Source organism: Phoca vitulina, unplaced genomic scaffold (assembly GCF_004348235.1).
Source record: "Phoca vitulina isolate PV1807 unplaced genomic scaffold, GSC_HSeal_1.0 scaffold2, whole genome shotgun sequence".
Lineage (NCBI taxonomy): Eukaryota > Metazoa > Chordata > Mammalia > Carnivora > Phocidae > Phoca > Phoca vitulina.
This window is the reverse complement of record NW_022589705.1, coordinates 30,708,743-30,725,121: the sequence shown is the minus strand read 5'-3', so window position 1 is coordinate 30,725,121 and position 16,379 is coordinate 30,708,743. Positions and strand designations below refer to the sequence as shown.

At 34.3% G+C, this 16,379-nt stretch overlaps 1 protein-coding gene across 1 annotated transcript in view; it reads right to left on the bottom strand.

The window, feature by feature from the left end:
- The window catches only part of COL24A1 (collagen type XXIV alpha 1 chain), a 384,914-nt gene that overhangs the window by 192,916 nt on the left and 175,619 nt on the right, over positions 1–16,379 (bottom strand). The window contains exons 22-25 of the mRNA XM_032424689.1: positions 12,100–12,153; positions 10,396–10,440; positions 6,041–6,094; positions 2,911–2,955 (exon numbers count right to left, since the gene is read on the bottom strand). Of these exons, the coding sequence (XP_032280580.1) occupies positions 2,911–2,955; positions 6,041–6,094; positions 10,396–10,440; positions 12,100–12,153 (198 nt within the window). The remainder of the gene's footprint in view (positions 1–2,910; positions 2,956–6,040; positions 6,095–10,395; positions 10,441–12,099; positions 12,154–16,379) is intronic.

The window sequence follows — 16,379 nt, the reverse complement described above, 5'->3', positions numbered from 1 at the left end:
TAAAATATTTTTGCCTGCAAAGAAAGCTGTCCCCTTATAATGTCTATCTACTGATCCTAATTCTCTTGATCAATACTAAAAAACTAGATTCTTTTCTCTTTTATACCTCTTCAAATACTTTTAGCCTAGAAAGTTAAAGACAAAGAGGACTGGCAATTAAGGTGGGATAATTCCAGATTCATAAAAAAATAGTATGCTAGAGTGAAGAGGATGAGGGGCATCTTTTGGAATTACAGACTTTTTAGGGTACATTTATAGAAATTAATTATTTGCCCACAGTAAATGAATGTAAGAAGTATATAGACATGAAATATAGGTGGGGCTACTGCGCTTGGCATGCTGTATCACAAACTGGGTTCTAATTTGTATAGATCTAGAAAGAAACAAAACTGGAGGAGGTCCAGTTAAAGGTAATTAAAAGACTGTACAAAAAGATTGGGAAAAGTAAAAACTAGCTATGCAATTACAACTAACCTTAGATATCCCCAAATTACAAGACTGATGTCAGGAAGTGCAATCATATCTTCCCATATCTCTTATGAGTTTTGTTAACAAAACTCTGGATTAGATGAACTATATTTCTAAGATTTTAAAATTAATAAGATAAAATAAAAGCTGGAGATTACCAAGAGCCAAAATAAAATGTTCTTTAGGCATTTTATATATTTTAATTAACTCAATATAGTCACTGAAGTTTTTTCTTTTTAAGTCTATCTCCCATCCTTAATGACAAAGATAGAACCTCAAAGATGAAAAGGCCCTCTTGTTTGATAATATATTTGATGTTTGAAGTCTCTCTACAACTTGTAGTCCAAGTGGCTGTTAGCTAACAAGTAAATATCCTCAGCTATATTAAATGACTTGATGATGGGGCGATCCTTAAATCATCACATACACTTTAAATATCTTATAACTTTGTCAGTTATACCTCAATAAAGCTGGGGTATGATGTTTTGGATTTTGAGATTTAGATTTTGAGTTTGGATCTCTAGGTTTAAATCTCAGTTCTGTGATTTATTAGCTATGTAACTTTGAACAGGTTACTTACTGTGCTTCAGTTTCCTCATTTCAAAAACTGGAATAACAAAATGTGTCTTTTAAAATTGTTTGAGAATTAAATGCAAAGCCACAATATTAAACATCACTTTGTATTATGCTTGGCATATAGCAAATGCTCAATAAATGTTAATTTCCCTCTAATAATAGGAATCCAGTCTCTGCCAAGACAGTCCATTTCCACTTTAGACAGAACTGGCACTGGGTTCTTATACTGTGTGGAACTAGTCCAACACTACTAATAAGTAATAACACTTAGAAGTTTAATATACGATGTTATATTAAGAAAAGATGCTCTTGGGGTGCCTGGGTGGCACAGTCGGTTAAGTGTCCGACTCTTGGTTTCTGCTTAGGTCATGATCTCAGGGTTGTGAGATCAAGCCCCACATCTGGCTCTGGGCTCAACACTAAGTCAGCTTCAGATTCGCTCTCCCTTTTTTTCTGCCCCTCCAGCTCATGCCTCGCTCACTCTCATTCAAATAAATAAATAAATAAATCTTAAAAAAAAAAAAAAAAGATTGGTATTTTTAACTTTGGCTATTAATTCTAGTTTATATATATTTCTTAACAATTTGTCACTCAGAAATGGTAGAATTTAATTTCTTTGAGTGACCTTGGAGAAATATGAGTTACAATTATATTTGAGAAGAACTCTTGAATAATCTTATTGATGTAAATGTTCCACTGGAATTACCTTCTCAGTAAAAACAAGAACAAAAAATTCTCTTTCTAGTGATTAAGGATTAATTGGTATGGCAATGATCTTTTAAGACTAAAGGGATTCTCTCCTTATTTTTATTAAGAATTAATGACAAAAAATAAGAGTATCAGAAATGTATTGCTGTTTTATCACAAGACCAGGAAATATAATTGTTGATTACTTGATATTGCAAAACAATTTTTTAGAAAAGTTTATTTTTATTTAAGTCATAAGATAGGTTAGAAGGAAAAGAATTTGCTCATTTAACTATTAAATGGTACCACTTGTTTTGTGATAAAACCCAGCACACTTTGTAAATAAATTCACTTGCCTTGCATCAATGTAATTTACTACTTTATAGATGTTATATGTGTTCATTTGTTAGAAAATATTTTAGTTGGCTTTCCCCAGTACAGATAATAAAATTATTTCTAACATATATGATTCAAATACAACACAAAGCCTCCTACTACTACAGAAATGTAAATTTAAACAAATCAAACTTTTTTTGAGGAAAGAAATTACAATATGCTTTCCAATACTTTACCTCTTAGCTTAATCTTCCAAATCTAAAGAAAATATTTTCAGACTTAATAGCTTACTATTTTATGGCTTGGTAAGTTATAGCTTTTTAATAATGAAAAATGTTAAGGTCAAATTTAGATTGAAATGATCAGAACTAAAATTAAAGACCAAATATTAAAAATAAGAATGCTCCTCGTATTATAAATATAATTTATATTGGACAAAAATATCAGTAACTCTATTTTCCCTCATTTCTCTTGTAGAGTAGGTTTTATCTGTTACATCACAAGTGACTTTAAATTTGTAGGAGCTAAGAATTTTTTTTTTTTAAAGATTTTATTTATTTATTTGACAGAGACAGAGACAGCGAGAGCAGGAACACAAGCAGGGGGAGTGGGAGAGGGAGAAGCAGGCTTCCCGCTGAGCAGGGAGCCCGATGCAGGGCTCGATCCCAGGACCCTGGGACCATGACCTGAGCCGAAGGCAGCCGCTTAACGACTGAGCCACCCAGGCGCCCGGAGCTAAGAATTTTTTATTCTGAATTTTATTAAGCACAGATGATGGTTAACATGACTCCTAAACATGCTTACAGATGACAGTAAAAATAAAAGAGCATAAAATAAGCTTACTGTTTCACCAATCTTTCCAATGTTTCCTTGATCTCCTACTTCGCCCTGTTAATAAATAATATAAAGATGTAAAAATGATTATTTTTCAAACAAGATCACTCATGACATTCCTTCCATTTTCATTTAATGTAATTAGTCAAATTCTTAAAAAAGCAAAGAAAACCTTATTCAAAACTCTGTTATAGTATTTCTGTGGAACATAGTCTTTCTACTATTTTCTTAAGTTACATTCTTCTATTTATGACTTTTAGTCACTTTTAAAACAATTTTGCAAATAGAATTTTTAAAACGAAATATTTATTAAAGTGTACTCTGTAAAAGTCAGAGTGGTAGGTGCCATGGAAGGTATTAAGAAGAATAAAAATAAAATAAAGCCTTTGCCCACAGGAATGCTCTATTTGTTTCAGGAGAAAAGATCTCACAATGCTGAGCAGAGCAGAATACCTGCCACAGTTAAGAGGTAAGGAGTTCAGAGGAGCATGCATACTGTGGGCTGGTTCAGCTAGAGTTGGCTTCACTGGGGAAGTAATGTATGCTCATAACCTTAACCATAGTCTGTAGTCCATAATGCTCTGAAAACTCAGTTTTTCAAAACTTGTTTGGTAGCAAACTTGACCTAACCTGAATTTATTTGACAGCAATGCTTTATCTGACCTGAGTGAGGTTATTTATAGTCTTGTTTATTTTAATTAATCTGAACACCCTTATTATATTGCACCACAGAAATATTAATGTTTCTAATTATGGTGTGCTGTCCCATGGCCTGCTGGTGGTGTTTAAGTAAAATGTAGTATATTCACCATATTACCTTTTGAAAATCCAAACATCAATGATTTCGAGTAATGGATTATGAAAATATATTTGAGTTGGACTCTGAAGAATAGGTGATATGTCCCTGGTGATGAGAAAGGTCCATTTTTGATGTTGAGGAATGCCATTAGTGAAGGCCAAACAAAGGCATAAATTAGTGAAAGGTAGAAGATTAAGTTCAGGGTACCATGTAGAGTTAATATGACAAGAATATTTGTTTTATTCATAGAAATAGGAAATCAAACCATCAGTTGCTATTTAAGAATTAGTAATTATATTGCAGGGTAGAATAGTAAAATGTTAAGCTGCACTGAACAATATTGCAGCCACTGATAACATATAGAGAGCTACTGAGCATTTGAAATTGGCTGGTGTGAACTGAAATGTGATGTAAGTATAAAATCCACACTAAATTTCAAAGACTTTGTAGCAAAAAAGAATATAAAATATCTCATTAATAATTCTAATATTGATCACATGTTGAAATGATAATATTTTCCTATTTTGGGTTAAATAAAATATATTACTAAAATTAATCTCCTTTGTCTCTTTTCGGTTTTTTTTTACTGTGACTCACATCTGTGATTCATATTATATACTCTGCTGGATAGTGCTGATTTTAAGCACTGAAACCTAATATTCATATGAGTAATCAATTTGAAAGACTATACAAATTTTCGTTTCAATTCCTGTATGCACTTAGATGTACAGTAAAGAATGAAGCATTGTAGTAGTTTGTAAATCCTAGCTTTTGACTGACTAGATAGCTTCTTTAGAAAATTTGTGGCAGAATCATATAGAGATTATTTATTTTCTTGTATTTCCCCCTCCTTACCCAATACCCCTTTCAAACTCCAAGGGAGATGGACTGTTTCATCCTTCGTAGTCTTAGGGGAGGTTTGTGTTAACAGGCAGAAAGCAGAAGTTGCTTGCAGATTACCTGCATTCCTGCTTCAGTTTTCAGAGAGCCTGAAGGTAGGAGGTTAAGTTGGTCTTTGAGGGCAACAAGAGAGAGAGGAATAGTTCCCCAGGTCTAGGAAGAGAACAGAGATCCTAGGGTTCTGTAAAAGGTGGTGTGACCGTTAATCAACTCCCAAGTGCTCCCACCAGGAATGCCAGATTCCCCAAAGGGAATGCCAGGTTCTAGTGAATAGCTATATGACACACCAAGACTAAAATTCCAGGGACAAATACAAGGAGCTAAACATGAAAGAACTCATTCATCTCCTGGGTTACAATGAGCCACCTAAATGCTAAGGTGATTCCAGTAAGGGGACAGGATGTCACTATGACTAAGATTCAGTTTCTTGCCTGTTTGACTAGATGGTAGCTCACAGGTGGATTTTTTTAGAGCAATCTGGGAGTACCGCGATTAAAGTCAGTCAAAGAGAATTAGGCTTTCTGTTTATAAATATTGTGTTTCCATTTTTGTGTATAACTTTTGTGTACAGAGAGACAGGCTGACACATTAGAAAATATTTTAGCTCATTTTATTAATTGACCTCAAAAAATATTGTTCATCTTTTTCTTAGATTCTAGTATCACAAAAATAGCTTAATATAACTTCTAACTTTAAGAAATTTAGCTATAACGCTATAAAGTTTTTTGATTTTTCCTTAAGTTTTAAATTTGTATAAATCACCAATTCTTATAAGTTAGTTTCCTTTAGACCTTAGTGTTGCACATATAAAACCAGTGCATTACCTTATATTTGTTGGTGTTAAAAAGTCACACAAAACTTGGAAACAAGGCAAAAAATTAGGTGCCACATTCTTTAAATTACATAAAGTGGTGAAGGCCACCTAGTGATTTTTAGGGAATGTCCTTAGAATCACTCTACAATTGCTTAAAAGACCCAGACTTGATGAAGATATATATATACATATATGCGTAGATATGTATATATATATATATATATATATATATAACAAATAGATAATATATATATATTTAGTGAACTTATATTAATTTGTAGATTTCTGTCCAGTGAAATGGACAGCCCCCAAAATTGTGGTTTATTCTCCTGTATCTCACCACAAATTTAACAATTTATTAAACTGCATATCTATCCAAATAAAGATATAGACATAAACACAGTCACAGTTATAGATATTTACAGACACAGATCTCTAGATATAGATCTAGATATAAAGATATATAACTTTTCAAATGCTATTTGAGCCAGTTTTAACATATCACTGGTTCCCTTATTAATAAGTTGAATAAAATCTTAGGTGTTCATTTTATATTTTTATGAAAGTAATAATTTTATCTTTCTGAAAACTATACTTTATAACTCCTAATAAGTCAGCTACTTTACCTTTAAGCCTTCTGGTCCTGGTTCACCTGCAAAACCCTTTTGACCTGGTTTTCCCTAGAAGAGAACAGAAAAAAAGAGATACGTTTAATCATTTTCATTTTTGGAAACTTCCAAACATTTATGAAATTCAGACCATTCTATGAGATGAAACCCTTCAAAATCACTTGATAAATGTATTTTAGCATACCCATTAGTATTCATTCTGCGGTCTTTAACTGTCTACTATGCGCCCTGCACAGTTCTAGGGGTTGGGGATTGAGGAATGCACTAAGCCTACCTGCCTTCATAGAGCTTACATTCTAATGAGGATGATACCATTTAATAAAATAAGTAAAATATATAGTATGTTAGGTAGTGGTAAATGTGAATGACATAGAGTTAAGCAAGGAAGGGGGATATAAACTGTTGTGGGAGTTTTGTTCAAATTTATGACAAGCTTGACAAGGAAGACCTCACTGAGAAGATGGCAGCTGAGTAAAGACTCACAAGGGACAAGTTATATGACTATCTGAAGGGAGAATATTCCAAGCAGAGGAAAAGAGCATGTGCAAAGGCCCTGAGCCAAGAATGTGACTGGTGTGTTGAAGAAACCATGAAGAGTCAATAAAGCTGGTGCAGAGTAAGAAAGGAGATTAGTAAGAAGATGAGGTCAAAGAAAGGAATGGGGAATGAGAAGCCAGGTCATGTAGGGCCTGGAGGGTTACAGTTAGGGCTTTGCTTTTTACTCTGAATGAAGCAGGAAGACTTAGAAAAGCTTTGAGAAAAGTAGTGTCATTATCTATGTTTTAAAAGGATCACTTTGGTGCAAGGGTGGAAGCAGGCAGTCCAAAGAGGACTGAAATAATCCAAGTGAAAGATGACAGTGGCATAGACCAGGGTGGTAACAGAGGAGGTTGTGAGTAAAATTGTGTATATAATTTGAAGGTAGAGCTTACAGGATTTGCTGACAGGTCAAGTGTAAAATGTGAGAGAAAGAGAAGAATCAAGAATAAACTCAAGATTTTAATCTGAGTAAGAGACTAAATGAAATGAGGAAGACTCTAAGAAGAAAGGTTTGGAGGGTAAATTGAGAGCTCAGTTGTGGACACTGTAGTTTGATAGTCTTGTTAGATATTTAAAGTAGAGAGATCTTGTGGTAGTTTTACATGTCCAGAGATTCAGAGGGTAGAAAATTCTGATCTGAACATATGATTTGGGCAATCACCAGCATTCTGATTGTACTTAAAGCCCTAAGACTGGACCACCTCATCTAGAAGTGAGTGTAAATAGAAAAGAGACCAAGTCCACAAACCAAGCCCTGGGTTTTGTGGATTTACAAAATTTTGGAATTTGAAGAAATGAGGAAAATATGCACATTTCCTGCCAGAGAGTTAGGAAGAAAATCATGTAAGTGAAGAAAGTGCTTCCAGGAGGAGGGTGTGATCTTGTCAAGTGACCATTGAATTCAGCAACATGGAAGTCACTGATGACCTTCATAGGATCATTTGTTTTGGAGTGGTGGGGACAAGAATGGTTTCAGCAGATAGGGTGAGGAGAAAAACTGTAAAGAGCACGTATAGATAATACTTCTGAAAATTTTTTACTGAAAAGGTAAGAAGAAAAAGGTAACACCTGGAAGAAAACCTGGGATCAGTATGTTTTGTTTTATGGTTTTCAAGCTGGAAGAACTAATAGCATCTTTCTTTGCTGATAGGATTGATCCATTAGCGAGAACGAAATTAAGATGCAGGTGAAAGTGGGAAATAGCTGGGTCAATGTTCTTCAGTAGGCCAAAGGGTAAGATATTTAGTAAACAAGTAGAAGATTTGACCTTAGCTAGAAAAATGGCCTCTTCATCCACAATAACAGGAGGGAAGGCCAAGTAAATGGTATAGATAAAGAGAAGATAGAAGCAATAGTAGAAACTTGTTGAAGTTCTCTGAATACTTCAATCTTCTCAGGGAACTAGGATGCAAAGTAATGGGCTAAGAATGAAAATTAGAGAGAAATGAATGTAGTTGAGAAGAGAGAAAGTGTAAAATAATAATTAGAAAATTAAAAGTAAATGAGAGGGGGTGGGGGCTGGGGGGTTAAGCATCTGCCTTCAGCTCAGGTCATGATCTCAGGTCCTGGGATGGAACCCTGCATCAGGCTCCCTGCTCAGCAGGGAGTCTGCTTTTCCCTCTGCCCCTCCCAACCTTGTGTGCGTGCTCTCTTTCTCTCTCAAATGAAAATAAATAAAATCTTTAAAAAAAAAAGTAAATGACTATGGGAATAAACTTCAGAATGCAATCAAGGGGATAATTTAGTGCTTTAAGCATGAGGAGGGATGTGAGGTCTCTGAGGAAAACAGGAATAATGGAAAGGCAATAGGATCACTAGCTTAAATTTCCTATTGGGACTGTTGGATTGGTTACACGAGAGAATGAACTAGAAAGAAAGGAGATTATGGGTTGGGGAGTGAGAAGTTTGAAACTGAAAATAAGGAGGTGCTATTACTGGTAATGACAACGTAAAGGTTATGACTACAGCAGGTAGTGCCTAAAGAGAGTAGAGAATAAGACCACTGAAGAAGAGGAAGTCAAAATCCCAGATATTGGTAAATCAATCCACAGTATGTGGTTTCTAGTATCAAACAACTGATACCTGATTATACAAAATTTGATTAAGGAGATCATTATGCCACAATCAATGTGTGTGACAAATTCAAATCTAAGAGTAAAAAACATGTGGGGGGCAATTGCTAAACAGAATACTAATTTATAATACCTATCAGGTATTATAGATTTGGATTTTATTATTCCTATCCATTAACAAATACTCTTATTTTTTCTTTCTTAAAACAAAACAAAACAATCCTCCAGCTTTCATTGTATTTTGACTACATGTAAAAACTTTAGCAACTTAAAAATTATATTTAGGACTTCGATCAAAAAAGTTGCTCTAATTTTTACCTCCGCCTTGCTTGGAATTGTCTAGTGGTTTTCTACCGAGCACAAAGAAAAGCAAAGAATAAAAAATCATCCTATTATTGTGAAATATCAATTGCTCTCTAAACAGAGATAGGAAGAGAAATGTAATTAAGAGTCTAAATTACTAGATTTGTCTATGATATTTACAAAAAAGTTTTAAAATGATACACTTTATTCACATTGTTTTGGAAAAAGCCTTAGTGAGAATATTTCTTTCATCTCTAATAATGTAATACTCAAGCATTACAGTATATTAAGAAATAGTTATACATCATATCTACATTATGAAAGGAATCTCACTGGAATCTGTATCAGCACATTTAAAATCTCTTTGAAGTCAAGAAATTCAGGGCATCAGTGCTGGAGTCATTACTTCTGGTCCTGTTTAAGTTCTGCCATATTTGGTTTATCTTGAGCATGTTACACTTGAGCACGTAAGAGTAAGGCCTTATTTTAATATTTTTAAAATGTGGACAATATCCTGCAGGGCTGTTTGCAGGATTAGAGATGAGTTATGTGACATACTTAGAGAAATACTAGGCTTAAATTGATCTTCAACCAATAGTAGCAAAAATAGTAATACATATTAAGGCTGAATTGATAAGAGGCAAACGCGGTTCTCCTGTTTTCTAGAGAAGTAAATTTTAAATGAGATCAATTATACTGGGCTCAAATAACAATAGTCTTCCTGTTATATAACTCACCTCACAAAAAACGAAATAAAAATTCTTCTTTCTCTTTAAATGGGATAGGGTAGTATATGTGCTAGTGAGGTAAAGGTGCAAAAGAAAAATTTACTGTCTCCTTAAATGTAAAAATGTTTTAAGAATCTGCATGTTATGACATTCTCAAGAAAAAAGAATGGGATGTATTTCATGTGAGTCTAATGGTCCCTCTTAAAATAAATGTGATACACACACTTTAATTACTTCGTAATAATGTAAGCTTTGGTCATGCATGCCCAAATTCTTAAATAACTCATTTTCAGAACTTGAAAACAGGTAATTCATATATTACCACACAATATTATCTGAAGAAAAAGTTGACAGGGAATACATCTTAGTTTCCATAATTTTACTGGCACACTTAGAAAACAGAAATTCCCAGAATATCACTAAAATGGCTAAGGTATTTAGCTTTCTATTACATTTTGAGAAACTTTATAATTAGCACAAATTACTAAGACCGTAAAACTACTGAAGGAACAAGCAAATACGCAGTAGGCATATCATTTAAAATATTGCTGGGAAATTCCAGTTATAAGCCTATATTATTTGGATAGACTGTATGGTTATAGTGTCTTTGTCCTTTATTATAACTTAAAATTTGGTGCTATTAAAAGACATTCACATAACAGTTATTTTAAGAGAAGCACTTTTTGGAAAGTATTTATATGATACCTACTCTTGGCCCCAGTTCTCCAAAGGGTCCAACTGGTCCTTCTTCTCCCTTAAAAAAAAAAAAAAAATCAGAACATATCATGGCCTGAAATAAGTATTTAAAAAGGTAAACCCTTATTCTATTTATTCTGAAATCTGAAACTCACTGAGATGTGATGAAAATAATGCTGTGACTTTCTTGTTTTTTTTAAAAAAGATTTTATTTATTTGAGAGAGAGAGAAAAAGAGAGAGAGAGACCAAGCAAGAGTGGGGGGATGGGCAGAGGGGCAGAGGGAGAAGTAGACTCCCTGCTGAGTGGGGAGTTGGAAGTGGGGCTGGATCCCAGGACCTTGAGATCATAACTTGAGCCCAAGTCAGATGCTTAACCCACCTATCCACCCAGGTTCCCCAACTTTCTTGTATTTTACTGTGCCATCCCATAACATTTTAATATTCTGAGTAACAACCCCACATCTACCCTAAAGGGGACATGCACTATTTGACTGTTTTTAAATTGGTAGATGATAAAAGTTATATATAGAAAGTTTAGAATGAATAAGAGTGAAAGTGATTAGGATATCTATCACAAAATCAGGATATCTGAAGGGGGTTAATATCTAAAACATATGAAGAACTTATACAACTCAACACCAAAAGCCCAAATAATCCAATTAAAAACGAGGACCTGAATAGACAATTTTCCAAAGACAACATACAGATGGCCAACAGACATATGAAAAGATGCTCAGCACCCCTAATCATCAGGAAAATGCACATCAAAACCACGACAAAGATTAAGAATCACTGAAATCATAAATTAAGGATAACCTTTACTTTCTTGGGCTCAGTATTTCTCCCATACAGAGAGGAACTCAATTAAGTTCTTAATAGATGGAAATCAATATACCTTGGTATATTAAAAAGTTATTGGTACAGGACATGTTTGCTCTTGGCACATTTTAATACTTCATTCATTCAATAAATATGGTTTTGAGTCTTAGTTCTGTTTTCAGCCTTAGAGATACAAAGGTATATTGGATCCTACCGAATGGAGTTAATATCTAGAGCTTCTTCTTGACTAATTTATAGGTCTAATATTCTTGCGGTGAAACCAGTTATAATGTCATAAAAATGCAAAATCTTGTGCATTCTTCTAAGGATCAAAAAATTTTTGAGTGGGTAGAGAATAGAGAAACATCAAAAAAAGAATTTTTATATATTATTCTCTAAGAAAATTAAAAATTAATAATTATTACATTTATTGACATATTTTCTAAAACATACTGACTTTTCACCTTTAAATAAAAAGTTGATGTTACCATATCTGAATAGCATCCATAGACCTATTTAGCAACATGTATTCTATTTTATTTATTTGATCAACAAACATTTTGCTCAATTCACAATTCAATTAAAATAAAATTTACTAGGTCACAAATATAAAACAGATACAAATAGTAAATATATATTCTAGTATATATGAGTGAGATTCTAGCTCATATTCTTCAGATATTCCATGGAGGTCACTGACATAAATTACTTAATGAATTTACAACACTGAAAATGATTCCCAAATCCCATTCCATAACTGCCAATATAAAATGATAACCTGAAATCCTCTATGGCAAAAATTGTCCACACTAAAGCAATGTTTTTCTTTAAACAAAAAATAAAAAGGGAAAATTTGAACTAAAACAATTGCTGACTGGATATTTATTTCTTCCATACCTGAAGTCCTTTGAGACCAGGTGGTCCAGGAGGCCCCCTATTTCCAAGGAGTCCCTATAAAAGCAACACAAGCACAAATAATAAAAACTTTATCTCAATTAATATTTTTCAATCAGCATTAATCTGGAGATGGTCAATACAATTTGGTACCATTCCTTTTCCATTATTAAGTTATCAAAATGAGGTCAGAGGGTAGGTGAGCAGGAAACTCCAGGGCATCCAAAAAATTGGGAAAGGTAGGATAAACTTATTTTTTTAAGTATGTTGGTGTTCACATAATCTGCTCAGTATGTTACTCTTCAACCAGACACTCAGAAAAAGTACTTCTAAATTTAAAGCAATGAGTGCAATTGTTAATTTGATAATAGTACAATAAATACATAATAGAGTATCCACAGGGTCTAAAAACAGATGGAAGCGATATGCACTATTTTAATATCTGTTAAGAGACTAACAGAATCCAGAACACATTATTTGCACTACATGTTCCTCAGCTTATTTCGCTTCTTAATACAAGCTGGTAAAAAGAGGGCAATTTGCAGAAGAAAGTAACAATCTGAATGTGATTAGGAATTTCACGATTAAAAAAACTCTTTCGGGGGCGCCTGGGTGGCTCAGTTGGTTAAGCCACTGCCTTCGGCTCAGGTCATGATCCTGGAGTCCCGGGATCGAGTCCCGCATCGGACTCCCTGCTCGGCGGGGAGTCTGCTTCTCCCTCTGACCCTCCCCCTTCTCATGCTCTCTCTCTATCTCATTCTCTCTCTCAAATAAATAAATAAAATCTTTAAAAAAAATAATAAAAAAAAACTCTTTCGTTAATCAAAATCAAAATCAATGTTTTTAAAAATCAAATGCTCTCTGAATAAAAATTCATTAAAATCACTTTAAAAAAATCTATTTCAGAAAACACCCTACAGTATCTATTTAACATGATGACATTTTTCTTGTTCAGTTCTGTTCCCTTAACTATACAATGTGTCCGCAAAGTTTTAAGTAAATCTCTTTTAAAAACTACCTTTTGCGTTATTACTTTTAGTGATTCTATAACCATTAAAAGATTTTATCTAATTTTTAAATATAGTAAATAACTATGCCAAATAGTGAACCTATCCAGGTGGGTTTAATCTTTAGTTCCAAAATGCAGCAGAGTGATAAACTGCACAAGAATCTTGTCTTCATATTATACCTTGCTCTATCTATGTTCTAATATAATCAAAAAATGAAAAATTCTTGGTCAGTTTTACAGTCTATAATATAGTATCACAAGCTTATGTATATAGCACCATTTAAGAAACTGTATGAATTTAAGCAATAACATTTTTGTGCAGCTATCTCATTTTTTATTGGAAGAGATGGATTAGATTATTGAAATGGGTGTATGTTCTTTGATGCAAGTCCAACATACATTTGAAAAAGCATCCTAATTTTACTTAGGGAAACACTTTCTCCTCACTCAGCCCACATGACTGAGGGGAGGTGAGTCCACCCCTGACTAAATTTGAGGGTTGACATGTGACATGTACCTAAGTCAGTCAGCATATTCTATACCCTAGAAACAGTGATTAGTTCAGTAATGAGCCAGAAACCCAATTCAGTCCAACTAAAGGAAATTTTAGACTACAGTGGAACAGCTGGGAGTAGCATTAAGGATGATGTAAACCTCTTTGACATTGGCCACAGCAACTTCTTTCAAGATACATCTCCAAAAGCTAGTGAAACAAAAGCAAAAATGAACTTTTGGGACTTCATCAAGATAAAAAGCTTCTACACAGCAAAGGAAACAGTCAACAAAACAAAGAGGCAACCCACAGAATGGGAAAAGATATTTGCAAATGACACTACAGATAAAGGGCTGGTATCCAAGATCTAAAAAGAACTTCTCAAACTCAACACCCAAAAAACAAATAATCAGGTCAAAAAATGGGCAGAAGACATGAACAGACACTCCTCCAAAGAAGACATACAAATGGCTAACAGACACATGAAAAAATGTTCATCATTAGCCATCAGGGAAATTCAAATCAAAGCCACACTGAGATACCACCTTACACCAGTTAGAATGGCCAAAATGGACAGGGAAAGAAACAACAAATGTTGGAGAGGTTGTGGAGAAAGGGGAACCCTCTTACACTGTTGGTGGGAATGCAAGCTGGTACAGCCACTTTGGAAAACAGTGTGGAGGTGTCTCAGAAAATTAAAAATAGAGCTACCCTATGACCCAGCAATTGCAGTACTGGGTATTTACCCCAAAGACACAGATGTAGTGAAAAGAAGGGCCAATGCACCCCAATGTTCATAGCAGCAAGATCTGCAATAGCCAAACTGTGGAAAGAGCCGAGATAGCCTTCAACAGATGAATAGATAAAGAAGATGTGGTCCATATATATACAATATAATAGTACTCAGCCATCAGAAAGGATGAATACCCAACATCTGCATCAACATGGGTGGAACTGGAGGAGATTATGCTAAGTGAAATAAGTCAAGCAGAGAAAGTCAATTATCATATGGTTTCACTTATTTGTGGAACATAAGGAATAGCATGGAGGACATTAGGAGAAGGAAGGGAAAAATGAAGGGGGCGGAAATCAGAGGGAGAGATGAACCATGAGAGACTATAGACTCTGAGAAACAAACTGAGGGTGTTAGAGGGGCGGGTGGAGATGGGTTAGCTCAGTGATGGGTATTAAGGAGGGCTGTAATGGGTATTAAGGAGGGTACGTACTGCATGGAGCACTGGGTGTTATATGAAAACAGTGAAGTGTGGATCACTACATCAAAAACTAATGATGTATTGTGTAGTGACTAACATAACATAATAAAATACAATTCAAAAAAAAAGGATGATGTAAACCTAAAGAGTGGAAAACCAGGAAGTGGAGAGAGCTGGAGAATGAAATCCATAAATTAACAAATGAAAAGAGCAGGAGTAATTGGATTCTAATGATACTGTTTGTGGTCCTGGATTTAGTTGTTTGAATTCCTAAACTTTTCTCATATTTATATAATCACGTTTAAATTGTGTTTTCATTACTTACAACTGAAAGAATTCTGACTGATAAAATGATTTCTAACTCTTTAATATCCAAAATACTCTTCTAGATCTCTAAGTGATATGTTTTAAGTATTTAGACTGACTTAAGGTATGGAATCAGAACGCTCTGATATTTCCATTGCATCACAGGACAGCTAATGTTTAATTATTTAATTCATTGTTCATTCATTTTTTCATCCAACATTTATTACTTTTCTACTATGCATTGGATCCAATAAACAGCACAACATTAGGCCCTGAGCATACAAAGACGAAGCACAGTTCCTATTCTCAATGAACTCATAATTTCTTAAGGATGAGGACACTTTAAAATAAAAATTAGTAAATAAGAGTTGTAATAGAAGTAGAAGCAGAAGGAAAGTATAATGGGAACTTACATGAAAGAGCAAAATCTTTTCTGGGAGGGTCAGAAATTTTTTTTTCAAAGATTTTATTTATTTATTTGACAGATAGATACATAGTGCGAGAGGGAACACAAGCAGGGGGATTGGGAGAGGGAGAAGCAGGCTTCCCACAGAGCAGGGAGCCTTAGGCAGGGCTCGATCCCAGGACCCTGGGATCATGACCTGAGCTGAAGGCAGACGCTTAACGACTGAGCCACCCAGGTGCCCCAAGGGTCAGAAATTTTTTAATGTTATGCTTAGTTATGATAGGCTAATAAAAACTTATAGCATAAAATAAGCAGACACCACACAATTATTAACAACTTCTGGGGCTCAAAATATATTGACAAATATACAATTTTAGATCATTGTATATGTGTAAGAAACTGGCTCAGCTCCATATCCAGGGTGTAACTAGCAGGGGGCTGAGTGATCAAAGAAAACTAGGTTCCCCTATTCTCTCATTGCAGCTATTTACTCTGCACAAGTGGTACCACTGTCCAAGAAACAAAAAATGACTCTCAGGAAACAGATAAACTCTTTTTCCTTTCTCTTCCAAGACCAATTTACAAACTTAAAAAGGTTATAAAAGCTGAGTTAAAAAAAAAAAAAGAACTAGTTATATGCTCTTTATAAGGAACACACATAAAACAAAAATACTGGGAGATTTAAAGTCCAAAAAGTAGAAAAAGATATTCAAGAGATTCACCAGCCCCAAAATAGCTGAAATAATCACATTAATGTAAGATATAACAGACTTTAAGGTAAAACAGATTATTAGAGTTAAGAGGGTCACTAAATAATGTGTTCATCAGGAAGAAATTAAAAACTCTCAATTTTTA